At 39.4% G+C, this 20,465-nt stretch overlaps 2 protein-coding genes across 22 annotated transcripts in view; both read right to left on the reverse strand.

Moving 5' to 3' along the window:
* Positions 1–4,052, reverse strand: part of NOS2 (nitric oxide synthase 2) — a 36,867-nt gene extending 32,815 nt beyond the window's left edge. For all 3 annotated transcript variants that reach the window (XM_040532438.1, XM_040532437.1, XM_040532436.1), the window contains exon 1: positions 3,853–4,052. The gene's annotated coding sequence lies outside the window, so the exon portion shown is untranslated. The remainder of the gene's footprint in view (positions 1–3,852) is intronic.
* Positions 4,053–5,275: 1,223 nt separating this feature from the next.
* Positions 5,276–20,465, reverse strand: part of LYRM9 (LYR motif containing 9) — a 35,999-nt gene continuing 20,809 nt past the window's right edge. For 10 of the 19 annotated variants that reach the window (XM_040532466.1, XM_040532480.1, XM_040532476.1 and 7 more), the window contains 4 exons: positions 8,561–8,701; positions 7,356–7,448; positions 6,103–6,148; positions 5,276–5,443 (listed from right to left, as the gene is read on the reverse strand). In XM_040532466.1, coding sequence (XP_040388400.1) covers positions 6,131–6,148; positions 7,356–7,448; positions 8,561–8,701 — 252 coding nt within the window. In that variant the 3' untranslated portion in view covers positions 5,276–5,443; positions 6,103–6,130. Of the gene's footprint in view, positions 5,444–6,102; positions 6,149–7,355; positions 7,449–8,560; positions 8,702–9,401; positions 9,507–9,538; positions 9,872–9,934; positions 9,998–20,465 lie in introns of those variants that run through there. The other 9 variants (XM_040532473.1, XM_040532474.1, XM_040532467.1 and 6 more) reach the window with 3 other exon arrangements.

Raw genomic sequence — 20,465 nt, forward strand, 5'->3', positions numbered from 1 at the left:
CTTAACCAATCTGATAGCCTTCTGCGATGGGATGACTAGCCGGGTAGATGAAGGGAGAGTGGTGGATGTGGTCAACCTTGACTTCAGCAAGGCTTCTGACACTGTCTCCCAGAACACCTTCATAGATAAGCTCAGGAAGTGTGTGTTACATGAGTGGACAGTGAGGTGGATTGGCAACTGGCTGCATGGCAGAGCTCAGAGGGTTGTGCTGGCTGATACCCCAGAGGGCTGTGCTGCCATTCAGAGGGACCTCGACAGGCTGGAGGGTTGGGCCGAGAGGAACCTCATGAAATTCAACAAGGGCAAGTGCAGGGTCCTGCACATAGGGAGGAATAACCCCAGGCTCCAGTACAGGCTGGGGGGTGACCTGCTGGAGCGCAGCTCTGCAGAGAGGGATCTGGGAGTCCTGGTGGACTGCAGGCTGAGCATGAGTCCGCAATGAGCCCTTGTGGCCAAGAAGCCCAACGGTATCCTGGGCTGCATTCGGAAGAGTGTTGCCAGCAGGTCAAGGGAGGTGATCTTCCCCCCATCTCAGCCCTGGTGAGGCCACACCTGGAGTATTGTACCCAGTTCTGGGCTCCCCAGTACAAGAGGGACACAGAGCTGCTGGAGTGAGTCCAGAGGAGGGCTACGAAGATGATGAGAGGATTGGAGCACCTGTCGTACGAGGACAGGCTGAGAGAGCTGGGCCTGCTTAGCCTGGAAAAGAGAAGACTGAGGGGAGACCTCTCATCAACGCATATAAATATCCGAAAGGAAGGTGTCAAGAGGATAGAACCAGACTCTTTTCAGTTGTGCCCAGCAACAGGACAAGAGGCAATGGGCACAAACTGAAGCACAGGAGGTTCCATCTGAATATGAGAGGGCAATTCTTTACTGTGAGGGGGTCACAGCACTGGAACAGGTTGCCCAGAGAGGTTTTGGAGTCTCCTTCTCTGGAGATATTCAAAACCGGTCTGGATGCCATCCTGCACAAGGTGCTCTAGGTGATCCTGCTTGGCAGGGGGGTTGGACTAGATGGTCTTCAGAGGTCCCTTCCAACCTCGGCCATTCTGTGATTCTGTAATACCAAGTGACATTACATTGTGGGGCATATAAAGATTACTGCTTACAGTTTAGAAGACAAGGACTCTGATAATGAATGTTATCTGTATTTCAAAGAGATACTGAGCATCTAAGACTCAGCCACTGAGCTACTTGTTCAGTTTGCATCTAATCACAGCTTTATGTGAAGGCACCCTTCGTTGCGCCAAGTTAAAAGCTACCTACAAATAAGGAACTATTACCCTTAGCAAAGATCACAGTGAATATTATTTCTCTCAGAAACAGTGTGTACACTTGCTCTTTATACTATCACAGTAAGGACCATTTCCTCATGACATTTGAAAATAAGCCAAACGCCACAGACAAAATGTTTTTGTTTGGCATTATATTCCTAAGCTCATGTGTCTCTAAACAAAAAACTACACCTGTGACATAACAAAGCAAATGAAAAAGTTTACAAAGTGCTAGAGTTCAAAGAATGATTTAAAGAATACTCAGTTATTGACAAATGATGTTAAGCAAAGCCTGGCTTGGGATGGAAGTATTTACTCAGTATCCACAAGGCTCAAATGACTTTCAGTGGCGAGAATAAACTGAAATCAGTAACATCTCTGGCACAACAGTGTGATCAGATAAATACACATCTCTTTACGAATGGCAAGTGCAGAATGCTTTCCTGTATTTTAGATAAGCCACACATTAACAAACCTAATTGCAAATAGCAAAACCTGATATGAGCAAATTAAAAAAAGAAAGATTTTTACTAAACAGAAAGCTTCTACATGAGGCTCTAAGGCTGGTAATAACAGAAGTCAACCCCTTAACACATTTGCAGATTTAAGAGCAAGAACCTATACACTAAACAAAATGCATCAACTAACTCCCTAGCAAATTGTCATTGTTCCAGTCTTTCCAGACATGTCACTTCCATATTTGTACTGCATGGGTCATTTCCATAAAATTCCAGTTGTATGTTCCCAATGTTTACACATACAGAAAATAAAGCACCAGATTTGGTTCTAGCCTCAGACTCAATTTTGATAAGTCTATAACCTGGAGCTAATGACTTAGAAATTGTTTCTCATTTTCCACAGCTGAAATGTGATATAAATAATCTTTCTCCATACTTCAAAAATTAAAATTTACCCAACCTATTAAGCAGAAGTCTCTCAACTGTCTTTTCCTTTATTCTAATGTTTGTTTTGTACAAGTCTCCTGTGAAACCCTACCTATAGCTTGACTGATAGAGATGCCCATGCACAACCTTTGAACAGTTAATACTACTTAAGTAAACTTGTATAGGAGTACTTAGGAGAAGTTATTGACCTAAGGTCTTACAGTAACAAGCTGCAAAATTGTTGTTTCCAGAATGTAGCTGTTAATTTGTAAACACAATAAAAACTCTCAGGCTGATGAATGGCCAGTGATAACATTCCGTACTGAAAGCAGCATTGGTAACTGAATATTTGCTTTGTTAATACCTATCACTGGGGCCAACAAAACCTGAGGTTTCGACATGACCTCCTGGCGAGCCATTAGTTATCCAAATATTTCATATACCTATCAACCATCCTTTACTTACCAGAATTGGCGTGATGTACAATTACAGAAATAGATTTTGGTTTCTTTTTACTGAAATAAGGAACTCGTAAATGGAATACGCCTATCCCTTTTTACTGACATTATCCTTTGTATTATATTCGCTAACTGGCATTGCAAAGTGATAAAAAGTGATAAAAAGTATTGCAAAGTGATAAAAGTTTACACTACTCATTCAACTGTTGATTCAACACAGTCTTTTATCCTATATTACTTATTTTGCACCCAACATCTTTATTTTCAAAAATTCTAAATGATTAAATAGGGAAACATGAATACACCAATCTATTGGGGGTTGATAGTTTTTTTGCAACTGCCATCAGAGCCCTTGAGGAGGTTTACCAATTAAGTATTCCCATGTGAGCAGCAGAAATCAAGTTATGCCTATGACTGTACAAGTCTTTCCCACATTGGGCCCTGTTACAGTGATTGACAGATAATCATTAGCACAGTGGCATTAACACCAAATTAAGACATTGGTGAAACAGACAACAGTCCTTCAGTCTCAGCAAGGCTGGGTGGCAGAAAGGCACAGAGTTGATGAAGAGAACTCTATTTACTGCACAAACTCTCAGGTCAAACAGGAGAGTGACAGGTAAATTTGGGTACATCCAGGATCAAATGACTTCTGAGTAGAGGTTTTTACGGATAATAATTTTGGTCTAAAGTATTGAATCTCTGCTTAAATCCTGTTTTAGAGTTCAGATTGTCACCTATATTTAGGCTAAAACAACATCTTTCATCACAAATTATGCTGCTGAAGAACAGAATGTGTTTTGTGTGTTGAAAGGAGGAAAGCCTCAGCTATGCAGATGAATGTCCAGTCATCAGAGAAACATGTCTGTCTTAGACAGAAAGCAGGGTTACTTTCACTATCACAAGGAAGTAAAAAATTGTTTGCATCATGTCTACCCACTACCAAGGAAATTAACTGTTCTGTAACAGAGTAAATAAAGTTATCTTTACATCATATTCCCATTCTATTAAAATGTTTTTTATTTTGAAAATGAGATTATGTTTGTATAAAAGGAAATGACTCAGGCATCTCAGCATGCCCTGAATCACTACTGTCAAAATATTTAGTCATGTCTTCTGCCTCAGCAACTGTGTTCCCCCTCTTCACCCTACAAAGAACTGCATGCTCTACCAGTTGCCAAAGACTAAAATTCACACATCCTGGTCCTGCCATACCAGTTAGAGCTCTCATACCTCTGGATCTGATGTTCCCATCTCTCAGCTGGCACCTCAGACATTTGGAGCTGCAGACATGCCATAGTTGCATCTTCCAGCTCCATGGTGTATTCCCTGTTGAACTATCCACAAATTAAATAACATGCATGTAAGAATGATATAAACACGTGCAATTATCTTATTAAGTAACTAAGCAAATCAATATGCTTCTCACTACATGAAGCTAGATAATGAAAGCAACGGAGGGTTGTTGAGCACACTACACTTAAAGTTCAGGAAACTACCATGTTTCCATACACTATTACTGCTACTGGGTCTTAATGTTTTCACTATTGCAACAATATAAAGCTGTCGGTGCATCTCCACACTACGACAGAATATATATAATAGAATTGGAATACAGCATGGGTCAGCTGTTTTTTTGATCTTGATTAAAGGTAGCACATTCATATGTTTATCATCATATCTGTTTGAGCTTTTTTATTAGTGTTTGGTTTCATACTGTATATTCCTTTCCAAATGACATGGCTGAAATTTTCTGTGTTCTACCTTGCATCAAATTATTTTGGAAGGATAAACTAAAACAGATGCACTTTCCAAAAATTTACACAGAAAGATAAGTAATTTTCTCCATATGAAGAAAAGCTTGTTCCTATTTTCTTGAGATACTCTATTACCTTCGTGCTTTATTATTTGAAATTAAGTAGAAGGGTGGCCCCAGCAAAATACCTTAGTATCTTCTAATGCTTCTACAAATTATCAGACAGGGATGTGTGAAGGAGAAAGAACTGTGGTAGGGGGACAAGATAAGAAAGACCAGAATTAAAGAAGATCTGGGACAAAAGCTACAAAAGCTGAAGGTGTATAAGATGAGGTGAAAAGATGAAGGACTAGAGAGAGGACAATAGCAGGGATGGCAGAGGAAAGAATAACAAGTGAAGGAATGTTTGAAGAGTAGGGGCTAGGATGAGCAGATACAAAGGAAAATTTCTGATACAGTACTTTATGGTATAAACTTTCACATATGGCCTTCATTTCTTTTACAGCACTTGTCTGAAATTCTGCTTGACTACTTGGAGCTGGAATTTTGTTTCTTTCATGGCTGCATGAAAAAATAAAATCTGCCCAGAACAGATCTGGCTTAGCACCTGAGTTCTCTTTTGGCAGGTGAAGAAGCTCAACAATTCAGAAACAGTAAAAGCAAACAAATCCAACCCCCAAACGCCTAGGAATTCAGATATGCATAGCAGCATGCACTGCCACCTGGAGGCAGAAAGCTCCAAGTACAGCTAAAAGCTTCAAAACTACAGCTAATGCTTCAAAAGGAAACTTTCACCCCTAAATTAATTTTAGTTAAGATACCTAGTGTTTCTTTTGAGTTTTTCCTGGTGGAAATCTATTAAGGCAGCAAAAAGATGGTCTTCTTAAAAAGGACACAGACTCATGTTTTTAAATGCCATTTATTACACATTGCAAAAAGCTGTGAAAGCCTTTATATCTGCACAAGACTACATATTTCCAGTGATCATACCATGGAGTGCACAGAACCCGTCTGAATGGCAACTGTTTTCATGGGATTTTAGAGCCTAGGGTCACAGGGGGCAGGCACCTATATTTAAATAAGAAAAGACAGAAATCAGTTCAAGTGCAAACCTACAAAGTAGAATGAAGATATCCATAAGCAAGGAAAAGCAAGAGATGAGACTAAATCAGCCTTGCTATCAACAGGAGTGTAAATACTGTAGTTCAGATTTTAGATGGGCTTAAAATCCTCAGGGGAACGTTCTCCACTCAGTAGGCTATGCCTTTCTCCAGGCCTAACTAACAGTATAATCTAATCCATAATCAAGGAAATAGAAATTTGCTCTGAACCTAAATGAGCATTTCACAAGTTTGCAGGCTCTCAGGACAGACCTTTATGCTCAGATACTGGTTAAATTCTTTCAGATGAGACTCTAATTCACCACATATGAACAAAAGACAGAGCACTATTTATTATTTGTTAATGACTTGTGCTGCATTATATTTTCACGCTCAGTAAGTTTTCCCAAGAAGTGTTCTGTGCTATGCAAATCTTAGGGAAGTTTGAGCTTTATGCTAAGGTTTGTGATTATGCATGCTAAATACTTTGAACCTAGACTGTATCATTTTATCTACTATCTCAAATAACTTCAGAAATATTATTTTATTTGCATTATATAAAGGAAAATAGCAGACAATAACATAGCACTGGACTTATTTGACTGCAAGTCCTCTAAGGATGTTTACCAATGACATTTCTGTCTTCATCCTTCTTCTACTTCTGTTTTTTATACTGCAATGAAAAAAAAGAAAAAAAAAGTGGGAAAAAATACATAACTAAAATTAATGATTTATACCGACAAGAATTTACAATCCTATTCATGATCTACACAAAATTGTCTCAATTTCCTTTAATTTAGATTGAGATGCGATAGGCTTTCCCTCTGCGATATAAAATAATGGAGCCATTTGCTTTTTGATGGACACCAAATTGGATCCCCATCTTGCACTATTGGAAAACTGGCAATATAACTAAGCACAGTATAATCTGCTGCAGAATCAGGATGAGGCTTTTCATAATTGTAGGGAGAACAAAATCAGATTCAGGCGCAGACAGTTATTTACTAGACTGTAACTGCTGGGATTTAGCTACTGCTATAAATTTATAATCTATGACTAATCTGTGCTTGCTCCTGTAACAATTCTTATTTGGATTTCATGGACTAGCAGAGATAGGGATTTAGCAGTCATTTAGTAAATTAAGTCACAGATACTTAGAGCAAGCTAAATTTTTGACTTGTTTCATTATACTCTGAGAAATCCAAAGTCCATGCAACTCTCAGATGTCCAATGGCAAACATTCTTTCATTTAAGAATCCAGTTTGTCAATCCACTTTTCCTCTGCTAGTATAATATTTTGACGTGGACCTTGTGGCACTGACAGTTTGAGTGATACATTTCAGTGCTGTGACAGTAAAGAGGCATTTCCACTTGGTGATAACTGCGGCATGAGTGAACTGATAACCACAATTTTGCCACTATGTTGTCTAACCCTGATCCATGCAGTCACAGGTAAGACCTGAGAAAAGAGCATTCAGGGAATTTATGTAAACTGATCAACAGAGGACAGATTCCTGTTAGGAAAGAAGCCAGTGTGTAACAATGAACTGTGACTTGTGTTGTTCCTCTGTGATAAACTTATTAGTCACCACTGCTGAAATTTAATATAATTTTTAAAGGAAACAAAAAAATTATACAGAGATCAATTTAAAGCATCATTGGTTCTAAAAAATACACTTAAATTTATATTGACAAAGAAGAATTTTTAAACAAGAACCATCAAATTCATAAATCCCTAGCAGCTAGGTTATTGCCTTTCACTCAGGTGCTTCAATGTCCAGGACAGTAGAACAGTTTGCTGTTCCTAATTCACTTTGCAATGTTTTATTCTTTGATTTGAACTAAGTCAGAGCAAAACTTCAACAATCTGATGCACTTACTTTATTCATGACCCAGTCGGCATCTTCAATGGCTCTCTTAATAATTTGCTGGATCCTTTCAGGATTGTCTTCATCCGCATGAACTTTGAAACTCTGCAACATTTGATCAGTGTTACACTGACGATCAACTTACTGCAACAATTGTCAAAATAAGGATCCCTTTTAAATCCTAAAGAAAATTTGATGCACACAAACTTTTTATCTGAAAAGGTAAAAATATACATCATAGCACCTGACTATGCTATTTCCATAACAAGGCTTAGTAAATGTAATTTCATATTAAGTATTTTATTCCTTTCAAACACCATCAGCAAAAATACCATGATGATGATCACAGACTATTGAGAACTTCAATTCAGGACAACAACTGAGGTACCTTTAGGAGGTAAAGGTACCTCAGGAATTTAGGAGGAACCTCGAGAATTTAGGATTTAGGAGGAAATTCTTCATTAGGAGGAAATTCTTCACTCAGAGGGTGGTGAGGCACTGGCACAGGTTGCCCAGAGAGGCTGTGGATGCCCCATCCCTGGAGGTGTTCAAGACCAGGCTGGATGGGGCCTTGGCCAACCTGATCTAGCGGGTGGCATCCCTGCCTATGGGAGGGGGGTTGGAACTAGGTGATCTTTAAGGTCCCTTCCAACCCAAGTCATTCTATGATTCTAGGATACCTTTCGTTACGTGGAAATGCGAAGTACATGACCAAATTTAATAAGCATCTCACATCCTACTAAATTCAACAGCACCTAAGTAAAACGCTGAATAGTGAAGTTTCCTTGAAGTTGTCTGGTACAGTAAAACTGCAAATGACACAGGACATCAAAGGCATGAAATGACTTCCATATAAACAGTTAGATGAGATTTACCCGTCCTGAAAAAAAAAAGTAACAGACAAGGAACTAGCAAGTGTTACCATAAAAGATGTGTTTAGGTGAATAAGGAATTGTTGTTCACTCTGAACTAACACAAGAAGTAGAGATGAAAACAAAGGAAAAATTGAAGGTTTCAGACTCAAAGCAGACAAAAGGAAATGCTCCTTCACACACTCCCAGCATAACCCTTTGAATCCACAAAGGTTTCAAGCTTACAGAAAATTTTACATGTCCAAAGTTTTAAGAAGCTGGTCCAAACTGTAGGGAGAAAATAAACAAAAAAGAAACTACCATACAACTCTGAATTCCACCAATGAAAAGAAATATGTTTCTCACCTGCCTGATTGCATGTCTGTAATGCTGACGAATATTCTCTTCAGGAAGTTGCTTACAGCATCGAAGCAGGTAACGATATAATTGCAAAGAGTTCTGAACTAATTCAGCATTGGGTAGTGGAGCCATTATCACGTTTTTTAGCTGTTGAAAACAAAGAACACAAATCAAGATATCCACTGAATTTTATTAGAAACAGTAATAAAAGTGTAAAGTAATTTTACAACAATAAAAACAGGGCCAGTAAATTAAAATCTAGCAGCATAACTTGAAAAAATCTTTAGAAGAAAACAACATGAAATACATCAGAACTTGCTTAGTTTATGGACAAATTGTGGTTATTTGTCAGCGATGAAAGTAGAAAAAACCGTGTGCAGTTCACGCAGAGAAAATCACTTTAAAATAGTAATATTAAGCTGTATTGCAATTTAATTTTTTTTTTTTTTTTTACTTAAGAAGAAAAAAAAAAACAGTAAACAAAAGAGTATTGGCAGCCCCCAAGAGATCTGTTTAGTTGTATGAGCCTGAGGTTTGTGGCTTAACATTAGCTTTGAAATTTTTCATTTTTGGAACAGCAACAGGAAAAGAACAAATCTAGCAAGTTTCACCTCAATAACTATACTTACACATTGTAACAGTAAGTCCATCCAAGCTATATAAAGTGCTAATCAAATACTGTAAATGACTTGTCATTTAACAGATGGTTACCATCTGCAGAAAACTAAATTAACATTTGGAAAAAAGCACTTTTACATCATTACTCTTAAGAATAAAGATAATACATAAGTAACTAAATAATGAAGTAGGTGTAAGTCATTATTTTAGCACCCGTTATGATACATACTTATCACTTGGATTTTTTTTTCTTTTTTCTTCCTTTAAGGAATTTCTTTGGCCAAATTTAGTTCCAAGTAGAATAACACAATAAGCATCTCATGCACGGGCTGCTGAGGCTCCAGATAAGAAATTTATGCATTTTACCTGAAGTTAATTACATCTCACAGACTGCACTGGCTACCAGGTTCAACACCTCCAAGCTAACAGCCCAAGCATCCCACCCGTGCAGCCACAGCTCTGCTTTCTCACTGCCTGCCCAGGAGTACCCAGACAGGAGCAATGCTCGATTTAAACACAAGAAGAGTTGCAGTAACACGAGATAGTACAAGACATAGGCCTTCTTCAATGGAATTTCTAAAGCTAATGCATGGGATCCTTACACATGAATCTGAATATCCCTACATATGTTCTTTTACTGCCTACAACGTTGTATTCAATGGAATTTGAAAATGTTAGGTCAAGACCTCCAGAAATCTCTAAGTCTTGCTGGGCTGCAAGATGTCCGGAATTTCCAGACTTGCCCAATAGGCACATACATACCAGCTGCTCTGCTCACTTCCCCTGAGTAACGTAAGCAAAATGCCAAGCATCAGCCATGCAGATCTGGACAGAAATAAAGCAAAAAATTATGTCTCTGAATTGACCAATATGTAAATTTCACAGCCATAAAGAAATACATACTAGTTTTCTTCTTAAGACAACAAAATATTCTGCTGACCTTGCAGTGCTCAGAGCTGATGTACTTAACTTCCAAGCATCAGTCAGCTCTGATATAGCACCTTCACTGCAAAGCACATTCGAAAAGCAAGTAATTGCAAAGAATTCTGAACTAATTCAGCATTGGGTAGTGGAGCCATTATCACGTTTTTTAGCTGTTGAAAACAAAGAACACAAATCAAGATATCCACTGAATTTTATTAAAAACAGTAATAAAAGTGTAAAGTAATTTTACAACAATAAAAACAGGGCCAGTAAATTAAAATTAAAACAGCAAGTAATATTAGGTTAAAGGTTGGACTAGATGATTTTAGAGGTCTTTTCCAACCTGAATGATTCTATGATAAAAGGGGAGAGAGAAAAACGTATGATCAGTGCTCTGGCCGCGGGAGTTTCTTCTGTGTGTTCTATTCATACCCTGGTTTTAGTGTACGCTCATGCTGGCAATGTATGATTCTTCTGTGTGAAGAAAATTAAACAATTCTACGAGAAAAACACATTATGTGCTCTATTCTTGAAGGGTGGGCCTTTACAATGTTGCTTTACTCATGGCACCAAGCCACAGTACAAGGTTATATCTGAGCAACTCATGGCATTGCTGCTTCTGCTCATTAGGGGAAGACTGGGTGAAATCCATGCTACCATAATTAGACAAAAGGTAGTTAGTTTCAAAAAAAGGAAACATCCTGTAAAATGAGACAGAGCTGTTCCTGTGGCAGAGCTTCTTGTCAACAGAAGATGCATAAGAAAAAGCCTTGCAATATTAGCGTTATTTTCTGTATTGGGATCGGGCCCATACTCTTCAGCCAAGGACTTGGCCTTGATCGTGGTAGGTACTCCCCCTCTCTATACACACATACATATATGTCTAAAGAAAAAGTTTCTGCCACAAAGAATTTACAAGGCAGACTAATGACAAGTCATAAGATGAGGCAGAATGAAGCTGATGAGCCAAACAGGTGGGATGGGAATGGGGAGGAGGTGACAGTAATACGAACATGTTTTTGTGAAGCCTAATGGAGCCACAGTATAGCTCACCACCTGCTTAGCTGCTATCAACAGGCAAGTTTTATAACACTGTTTCTGCAGGTCCTTAAAAAATAGTGAGTCATGGCTAATGATGGGGGCTATGGAAGCCCCGAAGAAAGGCTCTGATGACACTTCAGAAAGAAAACCTTTTTCTAGCCTTCAAGAGAAAAAGACGACTGTTTCAGGGGAGTACTTTACAGAGTTACTATCTCATGAGCTGATATAAATCATGTGATGTAACTTATTAAAACTAATTTAAAGATATACAATATAACACAATGATTAACCCTCTAGTGAAAAACACCCTTAAGAGTTGGAAATCTAGGCTAGAGGCTTTTTTTTTTCCCCCTTAAAAACCCCAAACTGGCCTTTGTTACCAATATGCCATATGATTTTTTGATTGCAGAGAGATGAAAGGTAAATGTATAGTGCTGTTTACCATGACCCCACCAGTAACATCAGAAAAAAAAAGCACTTAAAAAAAGACAGTTGAATCCCCTGATCTGTAAGCCACTGTAATGGCTGGGGTAACTTCCCATCATAGCTAATGCAACACGGCTTGCCAATGACCTGCACAAGGCTCAGCTTGGACACTCCCTTAATTAACCCTAGGGAAACCACTGTCACTCGGGGGATCTGAGAAAGAGAGTAGACGGGGAACGTTCCCCAGGCGGAGAGATGGGTTATGCCAATGCCAAATGCGGCAATGAGAAGTCCTGTGCTGGGAGTGCCCCACCTGGTGTCAGAACTAATGCACACCAAAGAGACAAAAGGCACGCTGAATTTAACATTTAAGATGGTAACTTTGATTTTGGTGTTATTACTAGATTCTAGAATACAGATCGCCAGGACTGAAATGGTTACACCACTTAGGAGAGATTCCATGGACAAAATGCAAGATGTGGTATTTCCCTTTTTTTTTTTTTTTTTTTTAGTTACAGGTCACTCAGAAGCAGATGCTAACTGGAGTTAATTTTCAAAACCCCTCTCTCTCACCATGGTTGGGTGTAATATCATGATGTCTTGTGGGTAAGAAAACCTTAATTATTTGGCTCTTGGATTCTGTCCTCATAATCTTTACCTTCTGCCAGTTATCCTCTCCTCTCACAACTGACACGTAACAAAGATAAAGCTGCACTGGCTTCCAACAGGTCAGTGACGCGCCAGAAAAACCTCTGGACAGTCCCATCTTTCTCTAGTATCCAAAACTGACAAGTGGTTTAGTGCGTTTTGAGCTTCCTAGGGCGTGCCTGCTTTTGAATATTTGATATGTTCTATTAGTAAAGTAAGAGAGATGAGGTAAGACTTCACAATCATCCCTCCTGAGAATTATTTACAGCCAAAATATGGCTTCCATTAGGTTTCATGAACAATTAGAAAACTATTCTTCCATCATGAGGACAATAAGTTGGCTCTATACTGCCACTGCAATCTTTTCATTCTGGTTGCTTGATTCCACTTCTGTTCTCTCATATTTGTGTAACAAAAGTCATTCATCCTCACACACTACAGGATTTCTACTGTCCAGGAAAAACAAAAACAAAACACATATAGGGCAGAAAGATTTTACAAAACTTCAGAAATAGAGACCAAGAGCTGGCTTTTCAAAATGGTTTCAGTCTGACTACCCCACTTGCCAGCCCATTTTCCAAGCACATGAGATTTGCTAATTCTGGCTTTGCCCCGAAAAGTTCAGCTTAAAATACAGATCAGAACTCCCCCAGGCTTAGGAATGTTCATCTCATTCTCTTCCAATCTTTTCTCTAAAATATCACTTTCTCTTTGCAATGAAACCTATGCCGGACATCAGTTCCATGCATTTTTTGGTTTGAATTCATTTCACTTTGGCATTTGAGTAAAATAAGGTGATTATACCCCAAGGTCAGTAAAGGGATCCCTGTATCACCCCTCCAACCAGAAGAAAGATAAACTCCAAAATGTGGCTCAGATAAAACACAGACTGAATCCCTCCCTACCTTTCTCTCGCTGAATGCAGGAGTAGCAAACCAAGCGTTATGATACAGAGCCTATAGTTACAAGCTTAAATTAAGTAGAATGATTCCATGTCCATGATCTATTACGAAAACAGAAATACAGGAAAAGAACTTAATCCAAAGTAGGGCCTCAGTTTTGTTTGCGCATACTGGGTACCTACCTCATTGTATAATACTCCAGCTGATTTATTTACTTTTCAAGTGTTGAAGTCCTCATTTGCTTTGCATCCCAAATTAAACTTTTTGCAATGAGCTTAAGCAGGCAGGCTCCGGGAGCTAAGCAATTTGAGAGTAAGCTGATGGTGTGTGCAGACATGCAGCTCCACTGGCAATAGATATAGTCAGTTCTAACCAGTTTACCCTGAGACCACTGATTTGATATGTAATCATATCAAGCTTTTTAGCAAAGAGTTTGTATTTATGAAAAAAGAGAAGTTAAAGTGAACACAGAGCAGCCTGTGCATATCCCTGAGAATCGTTTTCCCAGCCGCCAGAAGGGGGTCAGTCAGTCCTGGGGCCTGGCTCCCAGCAGTCAGAGCTGAGGGCATGCTGCCAGCATACACCTTTCACTCTACCCTCGGTATCACTCTCAGCACTGACTTCCTTTCTTGACTTCTCCTCTGAAGTTGTTTTCTTAACAAATCTGGAACCCTTCTAATATGAACGGACCTTCAAAGAAGATTCTGGTACCTCCTTCACTTTCTTCCTAGCACTCAATTCAGTGATATCACTGTGTTCCCCTACCAGCTATCAGTGAAAATGCAAATGAAACTTCAGGAAAACCATCTTGGACAAAGCTTGCTTTATTATGCAAATGCCTTTGCTTTGCTTTCCTGTTCAGGAAATTTAGTTTCACCCAACACCTGGCTCTTTCCCCCCAACTATTTAAATAGTATTATTTAAATAGTTCACCTGGTGTTTGTTATCTTTTTACTTAAAGTATTTTGGGGCTACTAATTCACATCATATATTGTAATAAACATTTACTGCACAAGCATCATGCTGAATCCCCTCTCTTCAGTTTTCCCTTTACATTTTGTACTGCAGGTGACAAAACTGAGAACAATATATTTCGACTGAGCAACATTCCTGACACGTACTGTGATTTTAAGGGATCCTGTCACAACACTATTCGATTTAAAGAAGATGTCAATGTTTCTGTTTCAGAAGAACTGAGCAGATAAGGATTTTATGTTTTGGACCAAAATCTAGCTTCACTTCTCTTTCATAACAAGAAGTCAAGAAGTCCAGCAGCATACACACTGACTTTCTTTGGCAGTCTTAAGGTTTTTTTAGCCATGTGAAATTATGCAGGGTAAGCAAGACCTTGGAGTTACTGGAGCTTAAGGATGACTATTTAGAGGTGTTACAGCCAGACATTTTTGAAGTGTATTTCTGAGTATGTTCTATTACCGACCTGGAGTGTTTCCCCATGTCTAGCGGACATACCAGAACACCACTCTGAGACAGGGCCTGCTTGTCTACAGGACAGTGAGTGGCAGAGATTAAAGGACTAGACCAACTTCATACAGCACATCTTTGGCTCCAGGCACTGTTCTCCCTTTCCTCCTTCCTTCAGAGGCAGTTGTGGATGTTCTGTAACACTGACATTCAGGCTTTAATAGAAAGTTTTTTGTTGATCTGAATGCGAGCTTATCTTTACACACAGGTTTATTTGGTTTGATCCTTAGCTGGTAAGAACTGGGACAGTTCCACTGACCTTCAGCTCCTAACCCTGTATTTCCCGTATTCCCACTGAATCCCAGTTCAAGGCACGTCTCAAAACATGCTTTGGGAGTAAGGCCAATTTGTTGAGTTGTTTCTAGGCTTTGAAGTCCTATCTGTCACTGTGCTCTAATTAAACCTAAGTGGTGCTATAGATTTCCTGTCGCAAAAGCAAAGATTCTTTATGTGTTGGGAATGTAGAGGACAGCCTGCTTCAGCATAAAGAAACTAATCTACGGGAGAGAGCAGGAAACCAAAGTCTCATAAACATACGAATACAGAATGATTAAGCTGATCGATGGAATTGCAAATGTGTTTCACTTTAGGTAATTATGATTTTTCCAGTGCAGTATTTTTCATAGGAACACAATGAACTGTTAAATTCAAATCATGCGACCAAAACATTTATAATGATGAATTTCAGAAAAATTTCTACTTTCCCCCAAATACTGGACTTTGTAATGGATTTGAAATTTTCACCAGTTCTAGTTATCAAACCTTTACTACAGAAAGGCCCTACACTGAAAGAAAAACCAATCCTGAATTCTGCCATACATCCATAGCTTCACAAATTTTACAAGTTTGTGACATGAGTTATCTTCACGGGGAAGTTTACTACCAAAAACCTGTATTTTTCTGAGCACGCAGCGTCCCCGTGTTCGTACTACTCTGAGCAGGCTGTGAAGGGCACCGTAATGCCAGCAGGCTCCACCTGCTCCCTGCAGCCGCGGCACCTCCCGGGGACCCACCACACCTCACCAGCAGCACTGAGCCACTGCTAGCTACCTTGTTGGGGTACCAGAAGTTGTGTTTCAAAGAGTACTGAAAGGCATTCTTCCTATCGTCACCTCAGTTACCTAAGTTGTGACAGCCACTGTTGATTGTGTACATTCAAAAAAAAACACTATTTGGCTAATTTTTGAGTCTGGATTAAGTTCTCCTATATGTTACTCATCTTCTTGGCATTCTTGGAACCTTGGCTCACTTTAGGACCACCACAATCTTGCAACATTGTCGTTGTAATTTCAAGAATACACTTCAGTGTATTCAGTGCCTCAGTCTGCAACTGTAAAAAGATGATTAGAATTTTTTATGTACCATAATGCTCAATTGTGAGCTCCACGTACAACATCTAACACGATTTCAGAGCCTACTGGCTGGAAAAGCTGTATGAAACCCTAAAGCAGTAATACATTTGATACTATATTAGAACTTAATACTCTTTCTTTTCCTCTCTATACGTGCATGCAGCTTCCATGAAATCAAATCAAATTCTTCTTACGATCTGGCATATTGAAATGTCATCTGGACAGGTCTTTCTCTTTCCTTGGTTTCTTATTTTCCCCCTTTTAACCTTTCTGAGCTGCCTGCAACATCCTAGCTCTACTGTGCAATACAGTTCTCCTTCTCTTCCAAATGGCATACACAGCTTTAACTGCTTTTGAAGTACTCTGTCCCACCAACTACGATTTTGCACGTTCCTGCCTCAGCCAACTCCACATCAACTTAGTATTGCCATGTTATCACAGCTGGAAGACAACTGCCTTGCGGAACTGGACCATTATCTTATCTCACTTCACTGGAAATCTACCACAGGACATGGAAAAACTGATGGCAATTTTACTAAAACGGTTGTTTAATCAGAAATAATCTTATGAGTTGACCCACCATTAGGTTCTTGTACAGTGCCATAGTATCTTAGCACAATTCAACGCTGAATAAATCCTGAGAAGTGGTACAACTAAATTCTGTACTTGTATACCCCACAACATCATGGAATTTGCATAGTTAATTTGCCCCTCACTTTGCACAAAAAGGACAATAAGGCATAGTAAGAGTCTGCATTAATGCTTTTGTTCCAAAAACACTCCACAAATGTTACAATTTTTATCTGCCATGAAAAATAAAAACCTCAACCTCAGAAAATCTGGCTGTAATTGTGACTAATACTGTAAATCTCCCTCTGATAACTTAAATTTAATGCATAGTACAACAAACAAACTATCTAAACCACGAACTGTTGAGTCAGAAACAAAATAATCCACTAATTGTGCTTTTCTGGAATGGATGACTGTATAATGCCCTAATCAGAAGGCTGAAATCACATTTGCATTTAGATAAAGCCCTGTTTAAAAAGAGACAAGTATAAAAGGAGACACTGAGACTATTGTGGCATTTTGCTGCATAGCATAATCATTTACATTCCTGATAATGATATTCAGATAGTGAAGCAAAAGCTGACCAAAGCCAATTAATCTTGCACTCTGCATTAGCACGCCTGTCAATTGACCCTGTGTATACCTGAACCCACGATACCGATATGACACTGTGCCACTGCTCTCAGATTTTATTTTTTTCCTGCTACTGTGACTGTTTTTCAAGTAAATCTCTATGGCTCAACAATTGCAATCTCAATCCCTCCAGACTAGTTAAACAGCCACCAAAACTGGGCTTCAGAGACTTCAAATATGAGTTAAAGGGCTTCAAGAACTACCTGAGCTGCTGCTGTTTCAAGGTTGTTCCCCACCGTGCTCCACCCCACATATACAGGCTGGGTATGTGTTTTTTTACTCCTTCAGAGTATTGTGTCTTTAGCATTGTAACTTGGGAATGTATGACTCTCTGCCCTAGTCAAACCTCATGGTCTTTAACGTACTGATTTTACAGTACCCTTGAAAAGTAGCACAGCAGTATTGTATTATGTCTACTTTTAACAATGAGGAACTGAGACACCCACTTAATTTGGCCACTTAGTTGACATAAAGCTAGTCCGGAACACGCAGATCCACAGGGCAGAGAGGGTCCTACGCTGCGGAACCCCAACCATGAAGCAGCGTTCACCAGAATGGCGCTGGGTTCCCCCAGACAGCCCCGCATTCTGACCACTGACCCGTCTTTCATGATCTGTGCTGGGGAACGCATCGCCATTGACTGCTGCCATCTCTCAAAAAGCCAAGCACACAAAACAGAAGTTGGAGGGAACAAAAATTGGAAATAGACAACCATTTGATTCTATTTCTCTCGGTTGGCTCTACGTTACTGAAGGTGCCTGTGGTCCAAAAGTTGGTACCAGTGTTGATGCCCTCGCTGCAGATTCTGTTATGAGTTGATCCCACTGCGTGTTCAAGGAAACCACACTGTCTCCCCAGGTGTTAGTAGGCTTTGGTTGAACTCAATCAAAAATTGCTGAGATGTACACAGTGGATTTTGCAAAATAGGATTGAGTAATCAAACCTTGTTAAAAAAAAAAAAAAGGAAAAACTAATGCAAAGCATCTATTCAGCAGTATTAGTTTAGTTTTAATTAGGAAAATGCTTCAGAATATTTACAGCTGCATGAATACTGACAAAGCAGCACAGAAGTAGCTTGTTTTGTTTTCTTTTTTCCAAAAAGTATTTTTTAGTGATTTTAGGTATCTTGAGAATTCAGTGTTGAACTTGGAACATCTACAATTATCTAAGCTGTCAAACTTATTTGTCCTCCTTGAAAATATAAATTTAAGTGCCCAATAATAGACTCTAAAAGAAAAAAGAAACTGAAAAGAAATAGTGAACCTAATATTAAAGATTCATAGCCCAGCTCTGTAACCTGACTCATCATGCCATTGCTGGGCCCGCTTATAGCGGTACGAATACTGATTCCAGAAGTGGTGTTTGTGCAAAATGCAATGGGAAAAATTTTCTGTGCAGGGAAGTAATAATCAAGCTGCCAAAATAAGAATGAAATTGGAAGCCTCTTGAAACCTCTTTAACCACAAAACATCTTGGCTCAGGATCTGACATTAGTCCAGGACGACACCCGAGTAGACTGCTGCTACTCGCTAGGATCCTTACTCTTTTTCTGGTCTTTGTACGTGGCTACATTAGTCTTCCCTTCCACATTTCACAGCTTCCTTGTTAAAATACATTTACAACTTCCTGCAGCAGAGTGGCAGAGCTGTCCTGCTTCAGTGAAGTAACTGCCTTCTTCTCTGGTTATTACACTGTAATGTGTTTTCTTTATTCCCTAGAAGGTCACAGGAGAGGGACTACTGTGCTGTGTTCAAGGCCAGCTCTATGGGTTCTGCTGCCCTAGGCAAACCAGCAAACGTCTGTCCCTACCAAATCACATTCACTCACAGCTTTATTGAATGTCTTGCAGCTCTGGGCAGCAGCCTGCCCTGTAGATATACTCTCTTGTATGGGTGAGCATGCACAATGCTGAAATCCCATTGTAATAAACACATCTCTCCAGCATGCTGAGCTTTTATTAAGATCTCCTGGTTTGATGTGATTGTTTCTGACGAGCTGTGGCCTGTCATTATTGTGAATTCTGTCCTTTCTAAATATGATCTGTAATGTCTTATTGCATGACTGATGATAGCTAGACATTTTTGTTCTGTTCACTTCTATTCCTGTTCTCCTCTGCTCTGTGCTTTGCTTCTCTGCCTCACACATCGAGCAATGTCAAAGGAGAGTGCACCAGCAGCACGTTCTGGGGGCTCAGGACAGCACTGTAAAGGTGGCATTACAGAATATCAGCAGACAATACAGGAAGATTACCAGCTGGCTAAACAACACATCCCAAGGACCTGGTTTTTGACAAGGAATCGCCAGCGGTTGGACATGCCTCGGGCAGTTTGACAGCATCAGCATTAGGCTTAACGCTATTGAATGCTACTGGGCAGAGACTTCCAATCCAACACCAGGGAGGAAACACGCTTCCTACACTTAGGCCAGATTACCCAGCTGGGGATAATTAATGAGTGTGCTTAGACTAATTGAAGAAATATTCTTTGTAGCATGCTCACCAAATGCCAAGTTTGGGCAGCAATGGAGGAATAGATAGGAATCTCTCTGGCTTAGGTGCAATTCAAACTTCTCTACTTTTTTCTCCCAACAGTGACTTTTCCAAGCACAAATAAAATTCTGAAAGGCAGTCTTGTAAGAACTTTATCCTCCCAGCTGTAAACTGCTCAGTGAGGTGCTGTCAACATGCGTTTTGTTCTTACTGCCCAAATTTGTAAGTATAGGCAAGATCATGCCTGAATATGAATTGAATTGGATCTTGCTACCATCAGCTTTAAAACAAAACTGCCCGTTCATTCCTCCCTTCTAATACTTTTTGAATCCTCAGATTTTTGAAGCCTCCAATTAAACACAATAAAAGGATACCCAGTTAGCAGCATAAGGTATGAAAGTTCTTTTGAAGGGTGCAAATGAACGCATGCTGTCTTTAACTGAAGCACTGGTTTTATACAGTATGGGTCATGTAAGTATGGAAGACGTACCTTACAAAAGGTCCTCAAGAATCAGTAAATTTTCCATACGCTTTTGTCATTCTTCCCGATTCAATTAAGGACTGAACCCAGTACAAAATTAATTTTAATTTTGTTTTAAGATAGGCTAATTTTGCCCAAGCAATCCTGCTTTATCTTTTTTTATTTTTTTTAGCAAAAGAGTAAAAACATGTAATTCAAACAAGCTGCTACCACTTAGTGTAGAAAGGACTCTAACTGGGAAAATAAAAGTACACAAGTTCAATAGAAGGACAAAGTGATGACAGGGTCATCACTTTGTCAGAGTCAGGTTTTAAGAAAAAGCAAAAAAGTCACTGTGACCCTCACT

Source organism: Cygnus olor, chromosome 20, assembly GCF_009769625.2.
Source record: "Cygnus olor isolate bCygOlo1 chromosome 20, bCygOlo1.pri.v2, whole genome shotgun sequence".
Classification (NCBI taxonomy): Eukaryota; Metazoa; Chordata; class Aves; order Anseriformes; family Anatidae; genus Cygnus; species Cygnus olor.